This window comes from Aphelocoma coerulescens, chromosome 1 (genome assembly GCF_041296385.1).
Source record: "Aphelocoma coerulescens isolate FSJ_1873_10779 chromosome 1, UR_Acoe_1.0, whole genome shotgun sequence".
In the NCBI taxonomy this organism is placed as follows: Eukaryota; Metazoa; Chordata; class Aves; order Passeriformes; family Corvidae; genus Aphelocoma; species Aphelocoma coerulescens.
The window spans coordinates 78,644,372-78,664,825 of NC_091013.1; the positions used below are offsets into that span (position 1 = coordinate 78,644,372).

The 20,454-nt window shown below is 36.9% G+C and overlaps 1 protein-coding gene across 2 annotated transcripts in view; it reads right to left on the reverse strand.

The window, feature by feature from the left end:
* Positions 1 to 3,353: 3,353 nt before the first annotated feature.
* Positions 3,354 to 20,454, reverse strand: part of AASDHPPT (aminoadipate-semialdehyde dehydrogenase-phosphopantetheinyl transferase) — a 31,020-nt gene continuing 13,919 nt past the window's right edge. Inside the window, exons 3-6 of one of the 2 annotated variants that reach the window (XM_069014650.1) lie at positions 19,846 to 19,967; positions 18,999 to 19,160; positions 12,133 to 12,210; positions 3,354 to 7,366 (exon numbers count right to left, since the gene is read on the reverse strand). In XM_069014650.1, the coding sequence (XP_068870751.1) occupies positions 7,208 to 7,366; positions 12,133 to 12,210; positions 18,999 to 19,160; positions 19,846 to 19,967 (521 nt within the window). In that variant the 3' untranslated portion in view covers positions 3,354 to 7,207. Of the gene's footprint in view, positions 7,367 to 9,286; positions 11,952 to 12,132; positions 12,211 to 18,998; positions 19,161 to 19,845; positions 19,968 to 20,454 lie in introns of those variants that run through there. The other variant, XM_069014659.1, reaches the window with a different exon arrangement.

Genomic DNA, 20,454 nt, shown 5'->3' on the forward strand with positions numbered 1-20,454 from the left:
TTTAGAATTCCTAGCACATTCAAGGGGTCTTCACTCTTTCAGCAGTCCCTTAGGAGAAATTATTGCCTTCATCTGACGTTACTTCCTTCCTTAACTGAACACTTGCCTCAGAGAATAAGCTTATTTTCTGATTTCTTAAAGGCATTTACACAACCAGTGCCACATACAGCCAGCATGTCTGACTTTACCCAATCCAACTGAAACCAACGTGCTTCCACTGCAATGAGCAATTTGCTATTTTCTGGCTTTATCACAAAAGGTGACCAAGAGATAACAATGATTTCTGCAAAGCAGGAGTTGCCTGGCTGCTCCAGATGAAATGCAAATAAATCCTACTGCACTCTAGGGAAAACATCCTAAATTAACAAAGCAAATAATCTAAAGATCCTAACAAGCAATTAGGCAGAAACAATGATATCAGAAAGATCAGTCTCTTTGTAATACACTGTTCTCACTCACATGAGAATAGTAATTGTGGTATGTGGAAGTACAAAACCGGAGTACACCTCTACCCACACACAGTTTTACTATACAGAATTAATCTAATACATTTTCCTAATGTTGTACAGGCAGCTAATTAATTGCAGACCACGTAACCATCACAAGATTAACAAAATGCTTTCATGCAGGTAGTAAACACTGCTTGCTGAGAATATTATTCTATTCAGTAAACAGTGTTTGAACTTAATAACTGCAGGAAAATTCCATTTCTCTTACAAAGAGACCAGTGACCTTATTGAATAAGCAGTTCACTGTGCCTTTCACAACAGCTCTCAATTAGGATGAAGAGCACATTGTACAATCAACAGATACAAGGACTGAGAATCCACTCACCTGATGGCAGCTGTGATAAATTACTGAAAACTTTGCTGCTGAAGCTGAGAGAAAATAGGACATTCATTTTAAAGAAAAAATATTTTCAAGGCAGTATTTTTAGATTTTTGCCTGAGTGCTGTTTTAAATGCAAACCCCAAGTAATTTTAATAGAGAATCATTTAAATATATTAAACACCTCCCTATGATGAAAAATAACAAATGAATATTTTAACTACATATAGGTAATTGTGTATTTATTTAATTGCAGAGGAAAACACAAACCTATGCTTAATTGAAAGATAAGATGCTGTAAAGCAGTGTGTGCATATATATATAGAAGTCCAAATTTATAAATATATAATACATTTATTAAATTATTATATACTATTGCTAAAGTATTACATATACAGCTTACTAGATATAACATGCAATGATACATATAAAATCTATAATCATGTTTATAAAGATTATTTCTGTTTTTGCTAGTCTTACTGCATTTCCCTTCTGCACTAGTTACTAAGACTGCTATCTATGATGCCTTAAAGCCAAAACCAGCAGTATATTGATATAAAGGCAAAAACTGCAAACATTGGTGGAAACAGCTGGTAGCAAATTCACAGGGCAGAATGTTTAGCTCCAACACTGGGAAACAAAAAATCAAACCAGTCACACAATCAAGAGTTTAATATTCAGTGGCACTACGTAGCGATGTCACTCAGCTGAGCAAGGTAATTCCAGAAATCAGGAGGCAGCTTTAGAGCCACTTAAGCATGAGCATGTCCTCCCCTCCTCTGAGCACACCAGTGTCACATGGAACAGCTGAGAAATCCCTGCCTGCTCAGGCAGCACCAGCCTGGGTGAAGCAGGGCATGCCAAGCTCCTGATTTCTGTCTCTGGTCAAAGATTCCCACGGATTACGTGGTGTGACTGGCTGCTTGGGTGAACTTCAGCCTATTTCATGATTAAAGGAAAGCTATTTTTTCAAACACTGAACCAAGGCTGGAAACATTAAGGTACAGGGAGAAAAGAAACTCAAAATTGGGAAATCTTAACTGGGACTTTGAAGTTGTAATACAGATGCTACTATTTAACCTTGAGGGGAAAAAAACCCAGAAACCCATATTACAGGATTGAACTAAGTTTTGATCTGCCTTGAGATCTTAGAACAAAGCAAAACTAAGAACTCTCAGTGAGTTAAAAGATAGCATTAGTACATCTTCTCTTTTACATTTACTTATCATTATTTGCATTACAGCATGAAAGTATTTACATGTAATTTCTCTACTCGTCTTTTCCATTAATTTACTAGAGTTTAGTAATGGTACCAAAACATTTTATTCTCAGCTCAAAGGCAACCTGCCAGCAGGAATTGCTGGCATGCTGGGACTGATCCCATTGAAAGCTGTTGCAGCAAAAGTACCTCAGATGGATGTGTTAGAGGTTCTGTGGTACCAAAGGCACAGCACAAGGCACACCAACACATATAGAAACAGGATGGAAATGATGCACCAGCTTACTCAGGTGTAATAAAAAAGGAGTAAGTTTGCAATGAAAATATCAGTGCTCGTGTGGAATAATTGACTACACTTAAATGCCTAAGTAAGTTTAGGAGGTAATTACCAAATCCAAAGTGAGACATTTATACAACTTTCAAAGTATGAACGTCAAGAAAACTCTCACACAACCCCTTCAGAGCTTTGCCATTTGTAAGTAGAGCATCACCATTGACCAAAGCTCCATAAGTCCTTCCAAGTTCTGGCATTGCCTATAGGTCCGGCATAGCATCTTGGTTATGATGGGAACCTTGGTGTTCCTGCCCCAAGCCTGCTCCAGATGTCAAAAGGCATCACTAAATCCCTAGGACAAACCTGACAAGCATCCTGGCAAACCCTGGAAGTACTCTAGGTGTTAGAAAACAGAAGATGCATTTCAATTGAAATACCCATTTTCTTACTGTTTAAATCACTTATAAATATAAAACAGGTTTTCAAATGTTTTAAAGAAAAGTCTTGTGCAAGTAAAAGAGCTTTTTTCTGTATGAAGAAGCTCCTGCTACAACCTGAAGAACCTTTGTGTTCTATGTCCTAATCAAAAAACAAATCTTCAGAAATTTCCTTGCATGTGTAAGCAACACTGGGCATCACTGTAGTCTTGTATTTGAAAATGTGGATCTTCCTAAGAGCATTAAGCTTCACACTATGCCAATTTGGACCACAACATGAGATACTCACTCCAGCACAGAATACACCAACATTATTTTGTATTTGTCAGAAACTGGGTTGCACATTATAAAATTAAAATTGTGGAAGAAACTAAGTACTGGAGAGCTGGTACTCCAGCTAAGTACTCCAGACCTTTGTTTCATGATTCATCCAAAGGATGTCATTAAGAGTGCACAGTTTCATGGTCCCATATAGCAAAATAGCAAAGGAGTGCTAGACAAGTGTTTCAGTAATCTCACCTATGTCTGGAACTGAATAATAGCAAGATAAAATAATAACCACAAATAGAGAACACAAACACAAAATAGTCCATGTTTTATTGCAGTAAAGAAATTATACCCAATCTTAGAAGAAACAGGATTTATAGTGTCTGGCCATAAAAAACTGCATGTACAGCTCAAGAAAATAACGTACTACAAAAGGTGACTTTTTGAATAAAACAAAACACTTTTAAAATGTTGTCTCTCTTGAAAATTCAGAATTTATTTTCATGCTTATGTTTTCTACAAAGAGTGAAGTAATCCAAACTAATCGTACTCTGGAGGATAATGAAGCACATATTAGAAAGTTCAGACACCTGCAGAATCAGGCAGCAGCTAAGGCTGACAGTCTCAATTGCTGTTTTAGATGTGGTTGTATCAATTCTGCCAAGAACTACTTATCTGCTTTGTAGAATGTAGCACTCTTGTAAAGCTCCAACAAAAGGCAGTCTATGCTGACTTGCATAACCATCTGTCCAACTTTTTGCAAATCATTGCCTTATTGCAGTGTCTTGGCTAAAGACGGCTGTTTAAGTTGAGCTGTTGCCTGGATGTTTCCAAGAACATACATCTAACAACCATATATACACTCCTTCTGTTGCTACATCTCTGATTTCTTGTCTAAACTAAGCATACCTGATTAACATCAGTGGACTTAATCCCATAAGATAGTAACAATCTACATCTTGTGTAAGTTTACAGACTCTGTAAAAGGCTGAGTGAACTCTCATGACCCATTTTTCAAAGCTACGGATTTTCATATTAGATGGCACCTGCCTCTTGTCACACAGGTGCAAACTGCCTTAAACAGTTTTACCCCCTGAAGTTCCTAATCCATTTAAGCATTTTTGATCTAAGACACAAAATGTTTTGAACAAGTCCAAACTAGAACACATCTACTCACTTCTGACAGTCTTTTTACTGAAAACCGAAACTTTTAAAATTTATTTTTTGGTCAGAGACTGTTAATAAATACTTTTTAGAAACACTGTGCTGATATGCCACCTAGGACAGCAGATCTGATCTAAGACCTAAATCTGAGAATTTGATTTAGTGGGGGGGGGCTGGTCAATCCTGTTCCATAGGGAAAAAGCCTACCCAGCTGCAGCCACTGCTGGGAAAGGCTCATGTGGAACAATACCCTCTCAGGTATGTGGTATAGTTATGTCAAAGACAGTATCTAGGAAACAGAACAGATGAAGGAATGGTGCCTGGTGAAGGAAACTAAAGGCCCCGAGGCTTCTAGATGTAACTGGGATATTTCTTGCAGACAGAATGATGATGGGAGACAGCAAAGGTCAGCTCACCTGCCTTGGACTGGGCTGACGACCTGGTGAGGAAAGCTGGAGCTGTTCTAAAATGGCAGAGGGACTCCCTGGCCATTAGGACTGTGTTCCGTGGAAATGCAAGTAAGTCAGTGTTATAGCCATGTGTGGATACAGGGCTCAATTATCTTTTTATCAGCAAAAGGTGTGATGGTGAATTAAAAAAGAAATTAGTCTTAGAACTGTGAAATTACATTAGTCTATTTGTACACACTAGCAGCACTTATTTCAGTATGTGCCTCCACACCACAGATACCCCGAAAAACTTTCTTCTGACTTTAAGATGGATCATTCACATTCATAAGGAGTCAGAACGTCCTGCTGGCCTTTTAGCAGCACGCTTTTAGCTGAAAATTCCATAACCAATCCAGCTGCTCTTTCCCACTGAGGTAAAAGCAAGTGTAACATTCTGTCCGTTTGCACTGACATGAAACAACCTGACTCAAGTGGCTCTTCACAAGGCATTACCATCACCTAACCTTACTGCTATTAAGATTAAAAAGGAGATTAATCTTATTTTTCAAATAGTTCAGTATAAATTAAAAGGTGTGGAAAAAAATCACAGAGTGAGAAACTGCAGCCTTTTAGACAATTCTGTATGAACCACTCTAAAGTATGATTTTATTTCATGGAAAACTAACCAAAATAAAATCTTACAGGTCTTTCTAATTCAACATAGTCTTGAAGATGATCATATTCCTAGCAAGAAAACCAAGCGCCATTTTCTAATTTAACAAAACTGGCTCGTCCTCTACTTACATGCAAGCACAATATTAGAAATAATTTTATTAATACTTTTAAAACTCTTTTCAATGAAAGAAAATTTCTGGTTTGAGACACTGCTTCCATGCAAAAATAAGTAATCTCTAATATGACATTAATTCCCTTATCCCCCAAAATCTAGATCGGAAATTTCTTTATTCAGCTCACCCCTTTGCTAGATCATCCTAGCAAAAAAGCTGGTAACTTCAAATTGACTGGCAAAGCTGCAATTAATGGGTTCAGTGACTGATTGGCGTGTACTGGACCTCTGTGGAATGCAAACTATTTATTTCAAGTTGAATTTCATTTTTATAAAAGACAATCTTGAATACATCACTTAGAATTTGTATATAAAATATTCTGTATTTCTTTTAACTTCAGATTTGAAGTTACCGAACATCTAATTTAACCCCTGCGGAGTTTGGAGGGAAAAGTCATTGCTTCACTGATTTGCAGTTTTGGAGAGGAAAAAAAAAGCAAAATGCCAAAAATTACAATTAGCATGCAGGATGAGACAGTCATGGAAATGGAAACAAAAATATTAATCAGCACTGGAAGTAGGAGAGTTTAACAGCATGTTTGAATTCAGAATTATCTACAGCAGACTCCAAAAGCTTGTATAATAACTGTAAAACTCATCCTCTCTCTCAAACTTTTCTTCATCTTTGTAATAAGGCATGGATTCAGTGGTTACACTACAAGTAGATTCTCCTTTACATGGTGTTCACCAGACTACAGGGTGCAGCCTAGTTGCACACAACCTCAAATTCAGTGAAGATCTATATTTAACTGTAGGACAGAAATTAACTCTTTTTGTGAAAAATCATTCTGTTCAGTATGTTTTCTTAAATTTAGATGGACCACACTGTATCTATGATTTCTCAAAAGAGTGAGAGGCAATGGAACAAAACAGGATTTGTTTTGAAAAAGAAGACAAAATATTCTAGATGTGCACTCAAGATCTACAGATCTCCGTAAACCTTCCTTCACTGTCAGGACAGTAAAATATTCTGTCATCAGATGTTACAAGACTATTTGGAAAAAGAGTAAATAGCTTTCTTTTTTTCTTTGGGTTTCCCCCCATGACTGATGCAAATCCAAGCCTAGGAAAATTTAACTGCTGCTTGGCTTGTATCTGTTGCTGAGGGAAAAAATACAAAAAAGAAGTGTTAAAAGAAGAATACTAAGTTGCAGGAAGCTTTAATTAACAAAGATAAGAAGTGAAAAGACTATAAATATTTGTAAGTTAATTCCCTGTCTCAAACTATTTTTGCACAGATGTAGCTCCTACACTGCTAAGACTCAGACCTTTTCAGCCTGGCATTACACAAACACCAAGTGTTGTACAAACACTTGCACCACACAATAACAACATAAGAATTTGTACCAATTTTCCTGGATTTATTCATCCATCTGAGAATAAATGAATAGTTTTTGTAATAGAAAAAGCAGTATCATAATTTAAGCCTCAGCATAAATAAGTATGGAAACACATTTTTATATACTAAACACTTGTTGACTAATAAACAACATTATTGTACAACTGCTTTCTGTTCCTAGCATGGATAATTAGTGAAGGGTAAGAACCACAGGCAAGTAGATGTAAAAAGGCATGTTGGTTTAGGCTTTTCGTTCAGAATTCCTTCAGTGTCTTCCTTATAATTCTGATGAAGCATCGATTTTGAAAATGTGAAAATCAGGTTGTCAGCTCAAATAAGGAAAAATATGTTTCATTTACATATGTGCACTTATTCCCATACTTCAAATTAAGTAGAAGAACAGTGTAAGAACTTTGACAAGTTTCTTTTTCTTATACACAGTCTTATCTTGAATGTGAACTCTGTTTCACTGGACTTTCCTGCTTTGAACAAAAATTGTCCCAATATGCAGAATCCTCAGGTGCGACTGGAATACCAGATGCAACTAAATCTTCAAAAGTCAATACTGTAAATTGTGGTTGGTCAGGCTCCATGGACTGTACCTAAAGAAAACACGTATTAGCATAACATGAATCGATAAATATCAATTTTCTTCCTGTAAAATTCTCTGTCCTGTTTAAACTGCATATTTCTTACTGAAGAAGAAAACATTCTACATTTGAGACTGATGTCAATTCCCCTACTTTAGGCTATGCAGTAACTATTAGAAGCATGTAACAGGCCACACAGAAAAATAGAGTTTTTCCTTGAAACATAGTTCACAAAACTGATGGACAAGGGCTATACAATGCTCCAAGTGGGACAGAATGAGTGTTTAAGTCCAACAAAAAAGAAAAAGACCACCATAAAATGAACTGTACTTCATTCTCCAGCAGATATGATTATTTGAGACAATTGTGTGAGAACAGAGGTGTGCCTATTCGTACTCTTTTTAATACCAGTAGTCACTGAGGTTTTGCATGCTTCTCTCAGACTTCAAATGCTACTTAAAAACTAGTGGTCACAATCAACCAGCAATTCCCCATGTTAAATCCACATTAAATGCAGACTGAGATACTAAGAAATGACAGTGTCATGGTCTCCAAGTTAGTTTCATCACTCCAAGAGAAAAAATCACATTTCAAAGAAAAAGAAAATCGGTTTGTTTTCAGGGTGGGTTTTTTTGTTTGTTTTTTTTTGAGGACACTACTGTGCAGCCTGCTGTATGCCATCTCCAAATGTAATTGTTTCCAGACAGGAAGGCATATAGTACAGCTTGCACAAATTAAACATAAATATAGCTGATTCTTCTAGATGGGCATTTGCTTGAGTGACATATTCTTAGTATTTAGTATTTCATAAAATTCAGTAGGGCTCCTCTGCAGTGGTGTTCCTCGGTACATCAGACAAACTGAGTCATTTTTGATGAGCCTGTCTTTGTGGCAATACAACCCCTCTGGTGTATCAGCCACTCCTCCCAGTTCGTTGTCACCAGCAAACCTGCTGAGGGGGCACTGCACCATCATCCAGTTCATTAATGAAGATGTTACACAGGACTGGACCCAGTATTGGCACACCACTGGTAACTGGCCTCCAACCACACTTTGTACCACTATCACCACACCCTGGGCCCAAATGTTCCAGTTTCCAATACACCTCACTGTCTGCTTACCCACCACTCAGCACTTTTTCTAGGGGGATCTTATGAGAGACAGTGCCAGATTTAGAAGGTACTAAAATATAGGTAGACGGTTACCCACTGCTCGAACCTCATCTACCAGGTGAGTCATTTCATTGCAGAAGTTAACCAAGTTGGTCAAGCATGACTTTCTCTTGGTGAAGCTATGTTGACTAGTCCTGATAATTTCTTTGTCCTTGCTGTGCCTGGAAATGATTTTCAGAATCAGCTGTTCTGCCACCTTTCCAGCAATCAAGGTGAAGCTGTGAGGCCTTTAATTCCCTAGGTCCTCCTTACTGACAATAAGGTGACATTTGTTTTCTTCCAGTCTTTGGGCACTTCTCCCAGTCCCCGTGATCAACCAAAAATTATTGAGAGAAGCCTTGTGATGCCAGCTGTATTCCATAAATATTCATCAACTTACACCCATCCAGTTTGCTTAAGCATTCCCTGACCTAATCCTCTTCCTCTAAGTGCACATCTTCCTTGCTCCTTTCCTCTTTCATCCCTGCAGCCTGGGATTGCCGACAGCCAGTCTTGCTAATAAAGACTGACGCAAAGGTGGCATTCAGCATCTCAGCCTCTTTCAACATTTCTCTTGTTGAGCAAAACCCTTCCCTTTGGCTTCTTTGCACTTACTGAAGTGCTTCTTGCTGCCTCAGAGATCCCTGGTTGTCCATCTGATCCCAGATTAAATTCTGTTTGGACTTTAGCTTTTCTAACTTCATCCCTGGATGCTCAGATAATATTTCTGTATTCTTCTCATGTTACCCATTCTTGCTCCCACCCTCTGTATGCTTCCCTTTCTCTGTCCAAGTTTGGCTAGGAGCTCCCTGTTTATCCATGTAGACCCTCTGGCTTTTTTGCCTGACTTCATATGCAGTGAGATGGAACTCTTTTGAGAGTGGAGGAGGTGATCCTTGAATGTTAAGCAGCTTTCTGAGGCTCAGCTTTCCTGTGAGGCCATATCCCACAGGACCCCTCTTTGTCCTTTGAGGAGGAGAAAGTCTGCTCTCCTCATGTTAAGGACTGTGAGCCGTTCTTGCTGCCTCAGCATCCTGAACTCCACCATCTCGTGCTCTCGGAGCCCTGCAGCCACGTACAGATCTCTGACTCATCATGTTTATTCCTCATCCTGAGTGCAATGGTGTACAGGCACTTCAGAGGCACTCCAGTGTGTTGAGTTCCAGGAAAAGATTTGGGGAATTTACTCATAATTGTGTCTTGTAGACCCTTCCATGCTTACATCCAAGTGCTGGAGGTGACTCAATCCAAGGTCAATTTTGAGGATTTTGTTATCCCCTCCTGTCACATCAATGAAGGTAGGTCAGTAAATAGGGAAAAAACAAAAATGTCTATTCTCCAGTATTTGAGCAGTAAGCTACTTCTAGGAATAAATACAGAGACAACAGAATGGTTTATGCTGCTTGTAGCAACACAGAAAAACTCTTTGTTGTAAATGCAGACTGAAAGCAAAAGAGATTGAGCTGTCTCACTTTATGTCCTTACACAATGACATTCCTGTTCATTGGACATTTTGGAAATGAGGTAAAGCTGCAGGAATGGTGCCTAGAGCTATGAAAGTGACATCACAGACACATACCAAATAAGCCTCTGAGCTGAGTAGTTGTTAACAGATGTAGTTTGAACTTCAGCACGTGCTTGTCTGAAGGAAGTGTGTTCTGACTGAATTCACCACAACTCTCGTGAAATTTAGTAAGTGACAGACAAAACATACTTTATATCCTAAACAGGATTTATAAAGAATTTTAAACTCAGCCATCTTTTACTGAGACTTGCCTCAGATAAATGTCTAGATCTAGGTTAAGAGCACAGATAAATGTTCTGTTTCTTCAAGCATATACCAGTCACTAGCATTTTGATAAGACTCTTGACACTAGAGATTTTTAATTACAGTAAATTGACAAAACAATTGGTCTTTCCTGGGAATTGCAGGTACATGCTATCATTTGTGAAAAAAGCTGAAAATAGATGTTCTACAAGCAGGCCATAATGAATTACTCTTGTGATTGCAGAGAGGGAACAGACACAAACACTGACATCCTGAAACAACTGGGTAACATTTACACACATTTTAAGCTACAATGAACAACCTTTTCTTTCAACACATCCAGCAATAAATAGAATCCTTCTTATGGTTCTTTTATTAAGAGAGAAGGCAACATTCATTTCCTCCATGTTCCTGTTAGAAGGCAGCCTAAAAAGGCACGGTGCAATAGTACATAAATTTTCACTTAATTTCCTTACCGAGGAGTCTCAGAATGCTCTCTTGTCCTGCTTAAAATGACCTTTCTTCATTGAATTGACATAATGAAATTTAGGTCATCATAAATTTAGTCAGTGGACAAGTAAGCCTTTGAGACTCCTCTCGATTCAAAGACTTTTTATCATAACCTTTGATATCACAGAAAGAATAGTCATGATAAGTTTAAGGTATGTGACCATGATGGTGAAGGTCAATACTTAAAAATCCTGGATTTCTGCCAAATACTTAGGTAATTGTCTTTCGAAATAACGTCCACCTTCTTTTCACCTCAGACTTACAGTCATCAGTATTCCTGTCAGAAGGATAATATGCAACCCCCCCAGGAACTTAAGTATGTCCTGTCAAACAGAATGCATGTAATTTCTTAAAAAATATTTGTCCATTGATTTATCACAGTAAATCCTCAAAGGCAGTTTAATACCTCTTTTCTCAGTCTAACCAATACTAGTTAAAAGGTCTGCCTCCCTTTTTTATCCACGAACATAGACTTTGTTACCATGACAGACAGTGTGCATTACTACTTTCCTGCTTTTATCCATTCCTAAACTAATTTTTTTTTTCTAGTTCCTGGTAAAATCTTTGTATCTATGTAAATTACAGAAGACAACTAACCCATTTTCTCGTGAGCAACTAGAACACCAGAGAAAAATCTGGCAATTTGTCACATTCTCCTTTGCTGACTGTCTGGCTGTTTTGGCTACAACTTGCCAGTCTGCCTCTCCCTTAAATTTGACTTCTATTGCTCTTTTCACGACTGAGGTCTTTTTTAAATTACACAGAAAATCCTGAAAAGCTTTTAAGTAGCTTTGCTCTTTCTCTCAATAGAGACACCACATGGAACGAAGACTAACACTGCTGTTCTTCCCATCTGTTGGTTGTTGTTGCTTGTCTCAGGGGTTATCTTGTCGTAATGGTATTTGAGTGACGGATCTGCTCTGGGATACATACACTGACAGTCCCCCACTACAATCAGCTTGGTGAGGTGTCATACAAGTTTAGCAGTCCAGATTGGTTCACTGTTTCCATTTCCCTCTGTGAAAACCATCTTTCCCACATGAGTACTAGCAGGCTGTGACAAAAATCACTTAATCTTCTCTTGAATGAAGACACTGAATACATGCATTACAGACTTGACATGATCTGCTGCTGTCCTCTGAAACTATTTCTCCTTCCCAGATTTTTCCTGAAATAGGCATAAGAGAACTAGGGGAAGCAGTTCAGTAATACTGCTTGGTTCTGTTTAATACTGTGCCTAATACAAGTCTTCTTCTTGGCCCTTTACATGAGATAACACACTTTTAGCTACAGCATCAGTTTACATTCAAGTGATCACCAAGACATGAAACTATTTCACAATTTCTTACATCAGAATTATTCTGTACAAATCCCTCCTGTTTCCCAAGCGCCACTGCAACATGATGATGGTCATCCAAGCGGGTTTCCTAGTAAAGATGAAAAATGGCAATGTAAATGCATTTTCTTTACTCTGTTTCTGGAGTACAGACTATATAAATATTTAGAATATGGTTCATAACAATAGCAGAACATAATTTAAAATACTTTAAAATAATGATATTCAAAAAGCAATAGTACTTTTTAGGAGTTTTGTTGGAGAGCTCAATGATGCAGATACATTAAAATGTTCACAGAGCTGAGGACTGGTTACTATAGGTTACCATCACCTTATCCATTTGTAGATATTTACATTCAAGTTTGTCACCTGAGCATTACTTTACCAGTCCCTTTTAAGTCCCAAAGCACATAACCCATCTTAGCTATCCCTTTTCCAGTGAGATGAACTGTGAACTTCTGGAAGGTATTCTGAAAAACAGTGTCAGTGTAAATTTAAACCAATGACTCTCTCTCCCTTCTTGGCTTCACACAGCATGTGAGACCCCAACTTTAAACTCCTGACGCAGCAGTCTGAGAACTGTGATGTGTAAATATGAATCAGTATTTTTAGACTTATAACTATATATTTAGTAATATAGTTTTTACCTATTTATTAGGTTTTTTTGAAAGTGTTTTCTTCCAGAAAGGCTAAGAATTCATCCTGAACAATTTCAGGAAAAAGAACCCCAAAGACTTTTATATACTGTTTCAGAACAATGCTTATTCTATAGCCAACCCATAATTTCATTGACTTAAAAAAATATATATATAAAGGGAGGAAATAAATTTTTCCCTGCTTCTTTATCCAGAAGTTTTCACTTAATTTATGCACACTTTTTAAAGTAGAAATCAAGAATACCAAGAATGTTACCTAGGAAAGTGATCAATTTCAATATTGCCATTAATCTGAAAATCAGAAAATCATTGGGATGTTTTCCTTGGATGTAAGACTGAATCTCCAATTTTGGGTTCCTTGGGAAATATTCTAATGGCACTATATCATAATATAAAGAAAGCACCATGATCTCCTCCTATTTCCTCTGACAGGTTGTTGGTTCCCTCGTTTTTCTCCCCTTTTAATCTAGGCAAAATGTCTTTTAGAACAACGGTGTCAGTCCGCATCAGGCGTCTCTACAGTCCATCTACTATATAGAATTTTCAAAGACTTCAGTTGCCAGGATACCATTTCAGTGATTCCCAAACAGCTCTGTATATACATAAAAAAAAAAAAAAAAAAGTGCCAAGCTGCTCAGCTGAGATCTACTCAGCCCAGCTCAGCCAAGGCAGCAGCTGCTCCATTCATGTGTAGCACCAGTTCAGCTGTAAAGCTGGGGGACTTTTCTGGCAAACGTGGGTGCCTTCGTGGAGAGGTGCAGGTGAGGAAATAGAACTGTGCTTTTACTTTGATCTCTTCAGCACCAAAACTGTGCCTATTTGACAGCTTTAGCAGTAAGAATTTTATAACTCTCACCTACTTCAAAAAAACCCTATTCAAGCTCATGTTGTCATACCTTTCTGCAAAGTGCTAGTAAGAAAATGAATATTTCAATTCTGTCTAGATTAAGAAAAATATTTAATATAAGAAACACTAACAAACCTACAGCATAAGCAATACTTTACATGACTGCAAGAGCTATAAATGTATTTCCTATGAAGTATTTTACTGGGTTTTCCACTCCTTTACTAGAGTACAAAACTGAAAATTAGTCAAGCATAAAGAATGCCACCTCAGAGATAAACACTTGTACTCAGTGTGCACATTTCTGTAACTTCCTCAAAAATAAGAAAGACTATGAGTATTAGATGCTTGATCAGGTGTTGCTAGACCATTTCTATAGTTCTAGGGTGGTAGTGTTTTGTGTTTTTCTAGATGGAAAAATTACTACATTCCAATTTTAATTACTTCATTTTCCACCATTCTTTCCTTTTTTTGCATTTTCCAAGAGGTCAAAGACATATCAGAACAGAGAGCACAGTACAGCACATTCAGCAGTGGCTTACACCTGTAATCAGAAGTCTGCAAACAGCTTTAAGCACAGAATTTTCTTTTTGTGAAGTCAACTTATATTACTTCTTGTATGTGCAACTAAAAACATATTATAGGTAGTATTTTATATACTGTTAGCAAAATATTTTTTCAGTTCAAAGCTGCATTTAACAGGCAGTGACTGTTTAAATACACCTTCTCTGCAGAGACCCTGCCCAATGAACAGTGAATGAAAAAGTTTCCATTTCATTTATTTCATGTATCCTCTGTGATCACAAAAGAGTTTTCAGCATCTTACAATAAAACATAACAAACTATGCCCTTCACCTATCTTTGCTGTTTCAGAGCAATGTAAATCCAAATGAAATACAGAAAGGAACGTCTTTCCTGGCCTTTAATAGTGGCCAGCAAAACCTTATGCTATGGAATTAATGAAACATAGTGAAACTATAAAAAACAGTGGATCAACTTGGTTCCCTGGAGATATCACTATACCAGCTTATAAAATTAGTATTTTAAATGGCAACAGATGATTAAACAAAAAGAGGACAATCATACAGAATTCCATCAAGGTAAAGAGTTTGTTTTGTTAAGATTCCTCTCTAAAAACCAGAAAACATGGAATGGACCAAAATTTGTTTTTACCTGCACAGAACAAAAGCCTTACTAGAGCACACAGAGATTTACAATGACTGCATTTCAAAGACTCGGCAGAATGATGTGTCTGGAATTCAAATCATTACGAATTCACTCAACAACAGACGGCTTATGAGGAAACTGTACCTTCCCAGCCAGCAGAATTGATTGATGACTGAATCCAGTTGGATTAGCTAGTCTTAGAAATATGTTTCTATTCTTATTTATTCCTGGCAATGCAACAGGATTAACTTCTCTTACTGAGGGTGAAAGATGCCAACTACAGCTGCACACCAGCAATTACTAAATATGTTTCAAATTGACCCAGCTAATCTCTCTTTGAAATTCATGTTCTGGAAGTAATCTACTTGCATATCAAGCAAATATTTGTTGTGAAAAAATGCAAAAAATTTTTTGTGCAACAGCAGTCCTGCTAGGTGATTCTTAATCCCAGACTGAAGTTTAGGATAAATCATATGCTTCCTTTATAAAATAGTTGTATCCAAAATTGAGGTAGATACCAAAACAGAAATGTCATATGTCTCATTTAAGATTCTTCTTTAATATTGATTCCAGTAAGTGCTATCCAGTTATTCTTCCTGATCAGCTGTACACAACTGGGACCAATAAAAAAGGGTCACAAATACATTTAACATTTTGCAAATCGGTAACTAGGAATTTTTTTCCATAGAGTCACAGAACAGCTTGGGAAGGGACCTCAAAAATCATTTCATTCCAACTCCCTTGCCTTGGACATGGACACGTTCCGCTAGACCAGCTAGCTCAAGGCTCCATCCAATCTGGCCCTCCAAGGACAGGCCATCCACAAGTTCTCTGGGAAACCTGTTCCTGTGCCAATATATGTTCCAGTGCCAATATATTTTTCCATATAAAAGATCTACTACAAATCTATCTTATAAACTTATGTTGATCTCTTTAAGTGACAGAACTTGTCATAACTGTCTTCAATCAACTTCTTTTTTTTTTAACTAAAATTAACTACTACTTCACTCTTGTCATAGTTGAACATAGTAGGCAGCTCATACCACACAGCCTCCTCACTGGCAGGGCACTGTGAGACACTGGAGTCCTTGACTTTGTTTCAGTGTGTTATCAGCACTGTTCTCATCCTAAATTCAAAACACAGCACTGTGCCAGCTACTAAGAAGAAAATTAACTGTACTGGAGATGAAACTAGGACAATTACCCAAGTTTATTTTCTTCAAAGGAAATAAATGGAGCATATAGAATTACCCATAATGATCATCATTATCATGACTCCATCCTAAATCAACACCCTGACAAAATGCTGTTATCACTCTTCACTGGGCTAGCTGTCTTTTAGTTATTACTAAACAAAGCCACCTTTTTAAAATGAGGAAAGTGTGCACTATCTATATGAATAAAGCATATTCAACACATATAGCAGACATTTCTTAAAATTAAATTGATGCTTTTAAACAAAGCCTTTTTTCCCTCCAACTCCTTCTGAAACAGTTGAAGGGAATCTGTGTAGCAATCTCTAGAGTACTGTATGAAAACAAGACCCTAAAGCTAAATCCTTCCATCAAGACCAAACAAGAAGAGGCTGCTTCTGAGCAACTTCCTTCCATTCAAGCCAGAAAACAGGGGGAGTTAAGGAGGGCAAAAATGCTTCAAGCAAAACTGAACCCTTGGTGAAAGGACCACAAACACTCAACTACATACCAAAGTAGTTAATTCGGTATTTACAATCAAGTAAGAGAGATGTTTTTGCACTGTTCACAGAAAATTCTGTCACCAGTTTGAACTGGCTTTGCTCTGACTGTGAACAGTTACAGGGGGTCTGAATAGTGTCAACTTCGATTTGTTCTGACTCATTAGTATTCCTCTTGACCTTTTCGTCATGACAAGTATTAAATGGTGGTGGATCTTTCACTGGTCTTTATGAATTTAAAGTTGTCTTTTTCATATTACAAGATACTTTCTGAAGGTGATTTCAGAATATTTTGTGTAATTTAAACAGATAAAATCCCCTTTAATTCTGCCTTCCAGTTTTATTAAATTAGGTTTTCTTTAAAACTGAAATGAGACAAAATATGTGATAATTGAATTTTACAGTCTTGCTCTTTGATCATCTCCTTTCACTAAGATATAGGCAGTTCTGAAAAGTAAAAGTGAGGTCATTATATTTTTCACTTGATAGAAAAAGCTCCCTCAAGCAAACTTAGCACAACAGGGAACCTAAGAAAAAGACTATCAGTAACATGTAGTCTTACAGGTGACTTAATGTCTGCTCTTGGGTGACTCTTTCAGATCTCTCAAAATCAGTGTTTTCAACTAAAAAGTTATTTTAAAAATTTGATGAAAGAAAAAAAGATTTTTTTAAGTACGAAAATCAATGCAAAATTAAAAGAAACTTGGGAAGAGATAGAAAAGTAAAGCAATGCTTAATTTTAGGCTCTCCAGAGATTGGTAACTGAAAAACATTTTATTTATTTTATTTTAATAAATGTTAATATTTAAATGAAATTATACGCCAATTGAACTTGTATTTAAAGGAAACTTGATATTAAGTTCTTTTCTTTGAAATACTAGAATCTGCCCCATTATAATACTGCACTCTTGGGAAGCAGGAGGGCAAGCATGCAAGTGGAGACATTCCTCAGACAAGAATTGCATGAACCTTCTGGCAGCAATTACCAAGTAATAAGGAAAATTCAAAGAATTAGAAAGCATTTAAGTATTACAAGGAGCTATCTACATCATCATCTTCAGGCTGTTTCTGTCAATCAACCACAGGCACGTCAAAGACCAAAACCGGGAGTTCCAGAATTCATTTAAGAGAGGTAGATGTTCCCTTGGCCATGGTACACTGCAGTTATACAGAAAGCATTCTGGTACAAGATGTGCCACAGGCTTTCCCAATAACTTCTTTTGCCAGTGTAACTCCCAACTAGTGAATTTCATGATATACTGATATTGCCATACTATACAGAAATTGAGTAAGAGGGCTGATTTAGTATGCACAGACTTGTAAAATAACACAAAACCAGAAGTGGATAGGAATGCTGAATGGAATGAACTGTGAAGATACAAACTTGTACTCTGAAGTTAAATATTACTGGAACATTCATTCTTTCATACCACATGCACAGGGTACGTGTAGCTTGTATACTAAAGAAAATAAGCATACAGCAGAAATCTGTCATTTAGACAGCTCTATTGGAACAGCTCTCTCCAACAATATAGGTATTTTCAAAATGCAAATACGTATTTGAAACTGAATAATCTCACTGAAAAGTGCACTTGACAGTTTGTTCCATTTTTTGCTCTGTTAAAAGTGGTTGAATGAACATACCTCTGAGGTGTAGAGAAATGGGATTATGATTTAATTTTTTTTTAAAGCTTGGTTTTTTAGGTAATTAAATAATTTGAGATCATTGTGAATCAGAATCATTTAGGCTGGAAAACACCTTTAAGACCAGCAAGTCCAACTGTTAACCCAGCACTGCCAGGTCCACCAGCAAATCACATCCCTATCAGTTCTTCCCCTATGTATCCTTTAAACTACACGAAATGACACTGATAATTTCTTACCAAATCTGAAAGGATAGATGTTTTAGTGATAAGCCCCAATAACTCTGAAGAAGGAAAACAAAAACCCTAACTCCAAGACTCAGTTAGACTATTGAGGCCAAACTAATCTTCCATTAAGCAATTTTTTTCATCTCTCCATTCCCACAGACAGCTGCTACTTCACACTCACAAAAACACGCATTTCTTGTGTGGACAAGAAGTTCCAAAGGAGCTGAAGACACCTCCTCCATTTCAGACATCTAACGTAAACACTAACGGGGTTAGTTAATCACTAGTCCCACTCTAGACCAACTGATGAAGAACTTTAAAATCTTAGACCTGTTCAAGAAATCAGGTCCGAATATATTTCTGTGAACTTCCTGCACACCTTAGGATGACTTTCTCAGAGTGTAGGAAATATATTCCAGGAACAGGAAAAATATAAAGACATTATAAAGAATGTATCTATGGGGTGTTCTTGCAATCATCAAAAATACTTTAAAATGCTGCAGATTTATATCCTAAGTTTTGAATAATATAGGCTCAGTGGGGTTATACAGAACAAAGGTATGAAATTGCACTTAAAAAAAAATCAAATATGCAATGCAACCATAACGAGTTGAGACTGCTTATCACTAGTGAAAACATATTCTTTACCTCAAATGTCCACTCCTCTTCTTTTTCTCCATCCAGAAGCATTTTTGTCTCCTTATACACCTTCCCTATTTCCAGTTGCAATGGAGACACATTAAATTCAATTCTTTGCAAGTTAAAGCCAATTCCAACTCCAATAGCCTTTAAGAAGCTTTCCTTTAAGGCCTAAAAGACACAATAAATGTATTTTATTTATACTGGCTGTTTTCAAACTGTTCTATAAACATTACTTCTGAGTACACATTGTAGACAAAATAAATTTAAGACTCATACTACTGTAAATGTGAGGGTAGACTGATGCAGTTATCACGAGAAAAAGTTATCAGCATTGTATTTACCCAGCCTAACTTGCTGCATTAAATGCAACTGAAATTACTCAGTGGCACATACAGATATGAACCCTTTACCTTGTTCTGGCTATGTGTTTAAAGCTAGTAATAAATCCTACTGTACTATGGTTATCAAAGTTATTCTGATATTAAAATAATAATTGAAATCTTAAGCCCAAGAATATCTTCACATGAAATAGTATCAGGTACCACCAGGGGAGTTTAGATTGGATAATGGGAGAAACTTCTTCATCAAATGGCTTTTTAAGCAGTGGAACAGGCTGCCTAGGGAAGTGGTTGAGTCACAAATCCAGAAATTCTTTAAAATACGGGTAGAGATGGTGCTTAGGGACATAGTTTAGTGGTGGGTTTGATGATCTTAGATGTCTTTTCCAATCTAAACCATTCTATGATTCTATGCAACTACAAAATGATTACATTTTTACTATAATGAAAATAATAAAATATATCAGAAAAGAATGTGCACATTTGCAGACTTTAAACAGGAAAAGAAGTATTACCCAGTGCCGATAAAACATATCCAGCTGCATCCATTCATTACTCATAGACTTGATTACATCCCACTCCGCTTCAGTAAACTGTCGCTTCATTATGTGAAAGAAATTTGGAATTGAGCTACTACCTATAAATCAGACAGAGATATTTACAGAAATTTTAACAGAGTAGTAATAATAAGCAAATGGATTACTTCACATTATTGCTCTAGAAAATCTCATAAGAACAAAAATTTATGAACCAGCTCTGCTCCACAATTTGAATTTATACAGACTCAAAGCAGTGAGCTCATGATTGCTCAGGACACAGTATTTCCAGCATTATCTAAAAGGCAAAGTACTTAACCAATGCTGATTTTATATAAATATAAAAATATTGTATTCTACTACTGAAGTAGCATATATAGTCTCTGGCATCTGACAGCTTTATCTAGTAACATTTTATAAAACAGCATGCTGTTTGTCAAAATTTATCAAGCTACTCTGCCTCCTGCCCTTGGATTCTGGGATACAAAAGAAACACTTTTTTTAAGCACTTGTAGAAGCACAGTCTTCCAAATTTATCACACACATATTAAGCTCTTTGGATTGGATTTACTCTGGAAGAAAAATGGA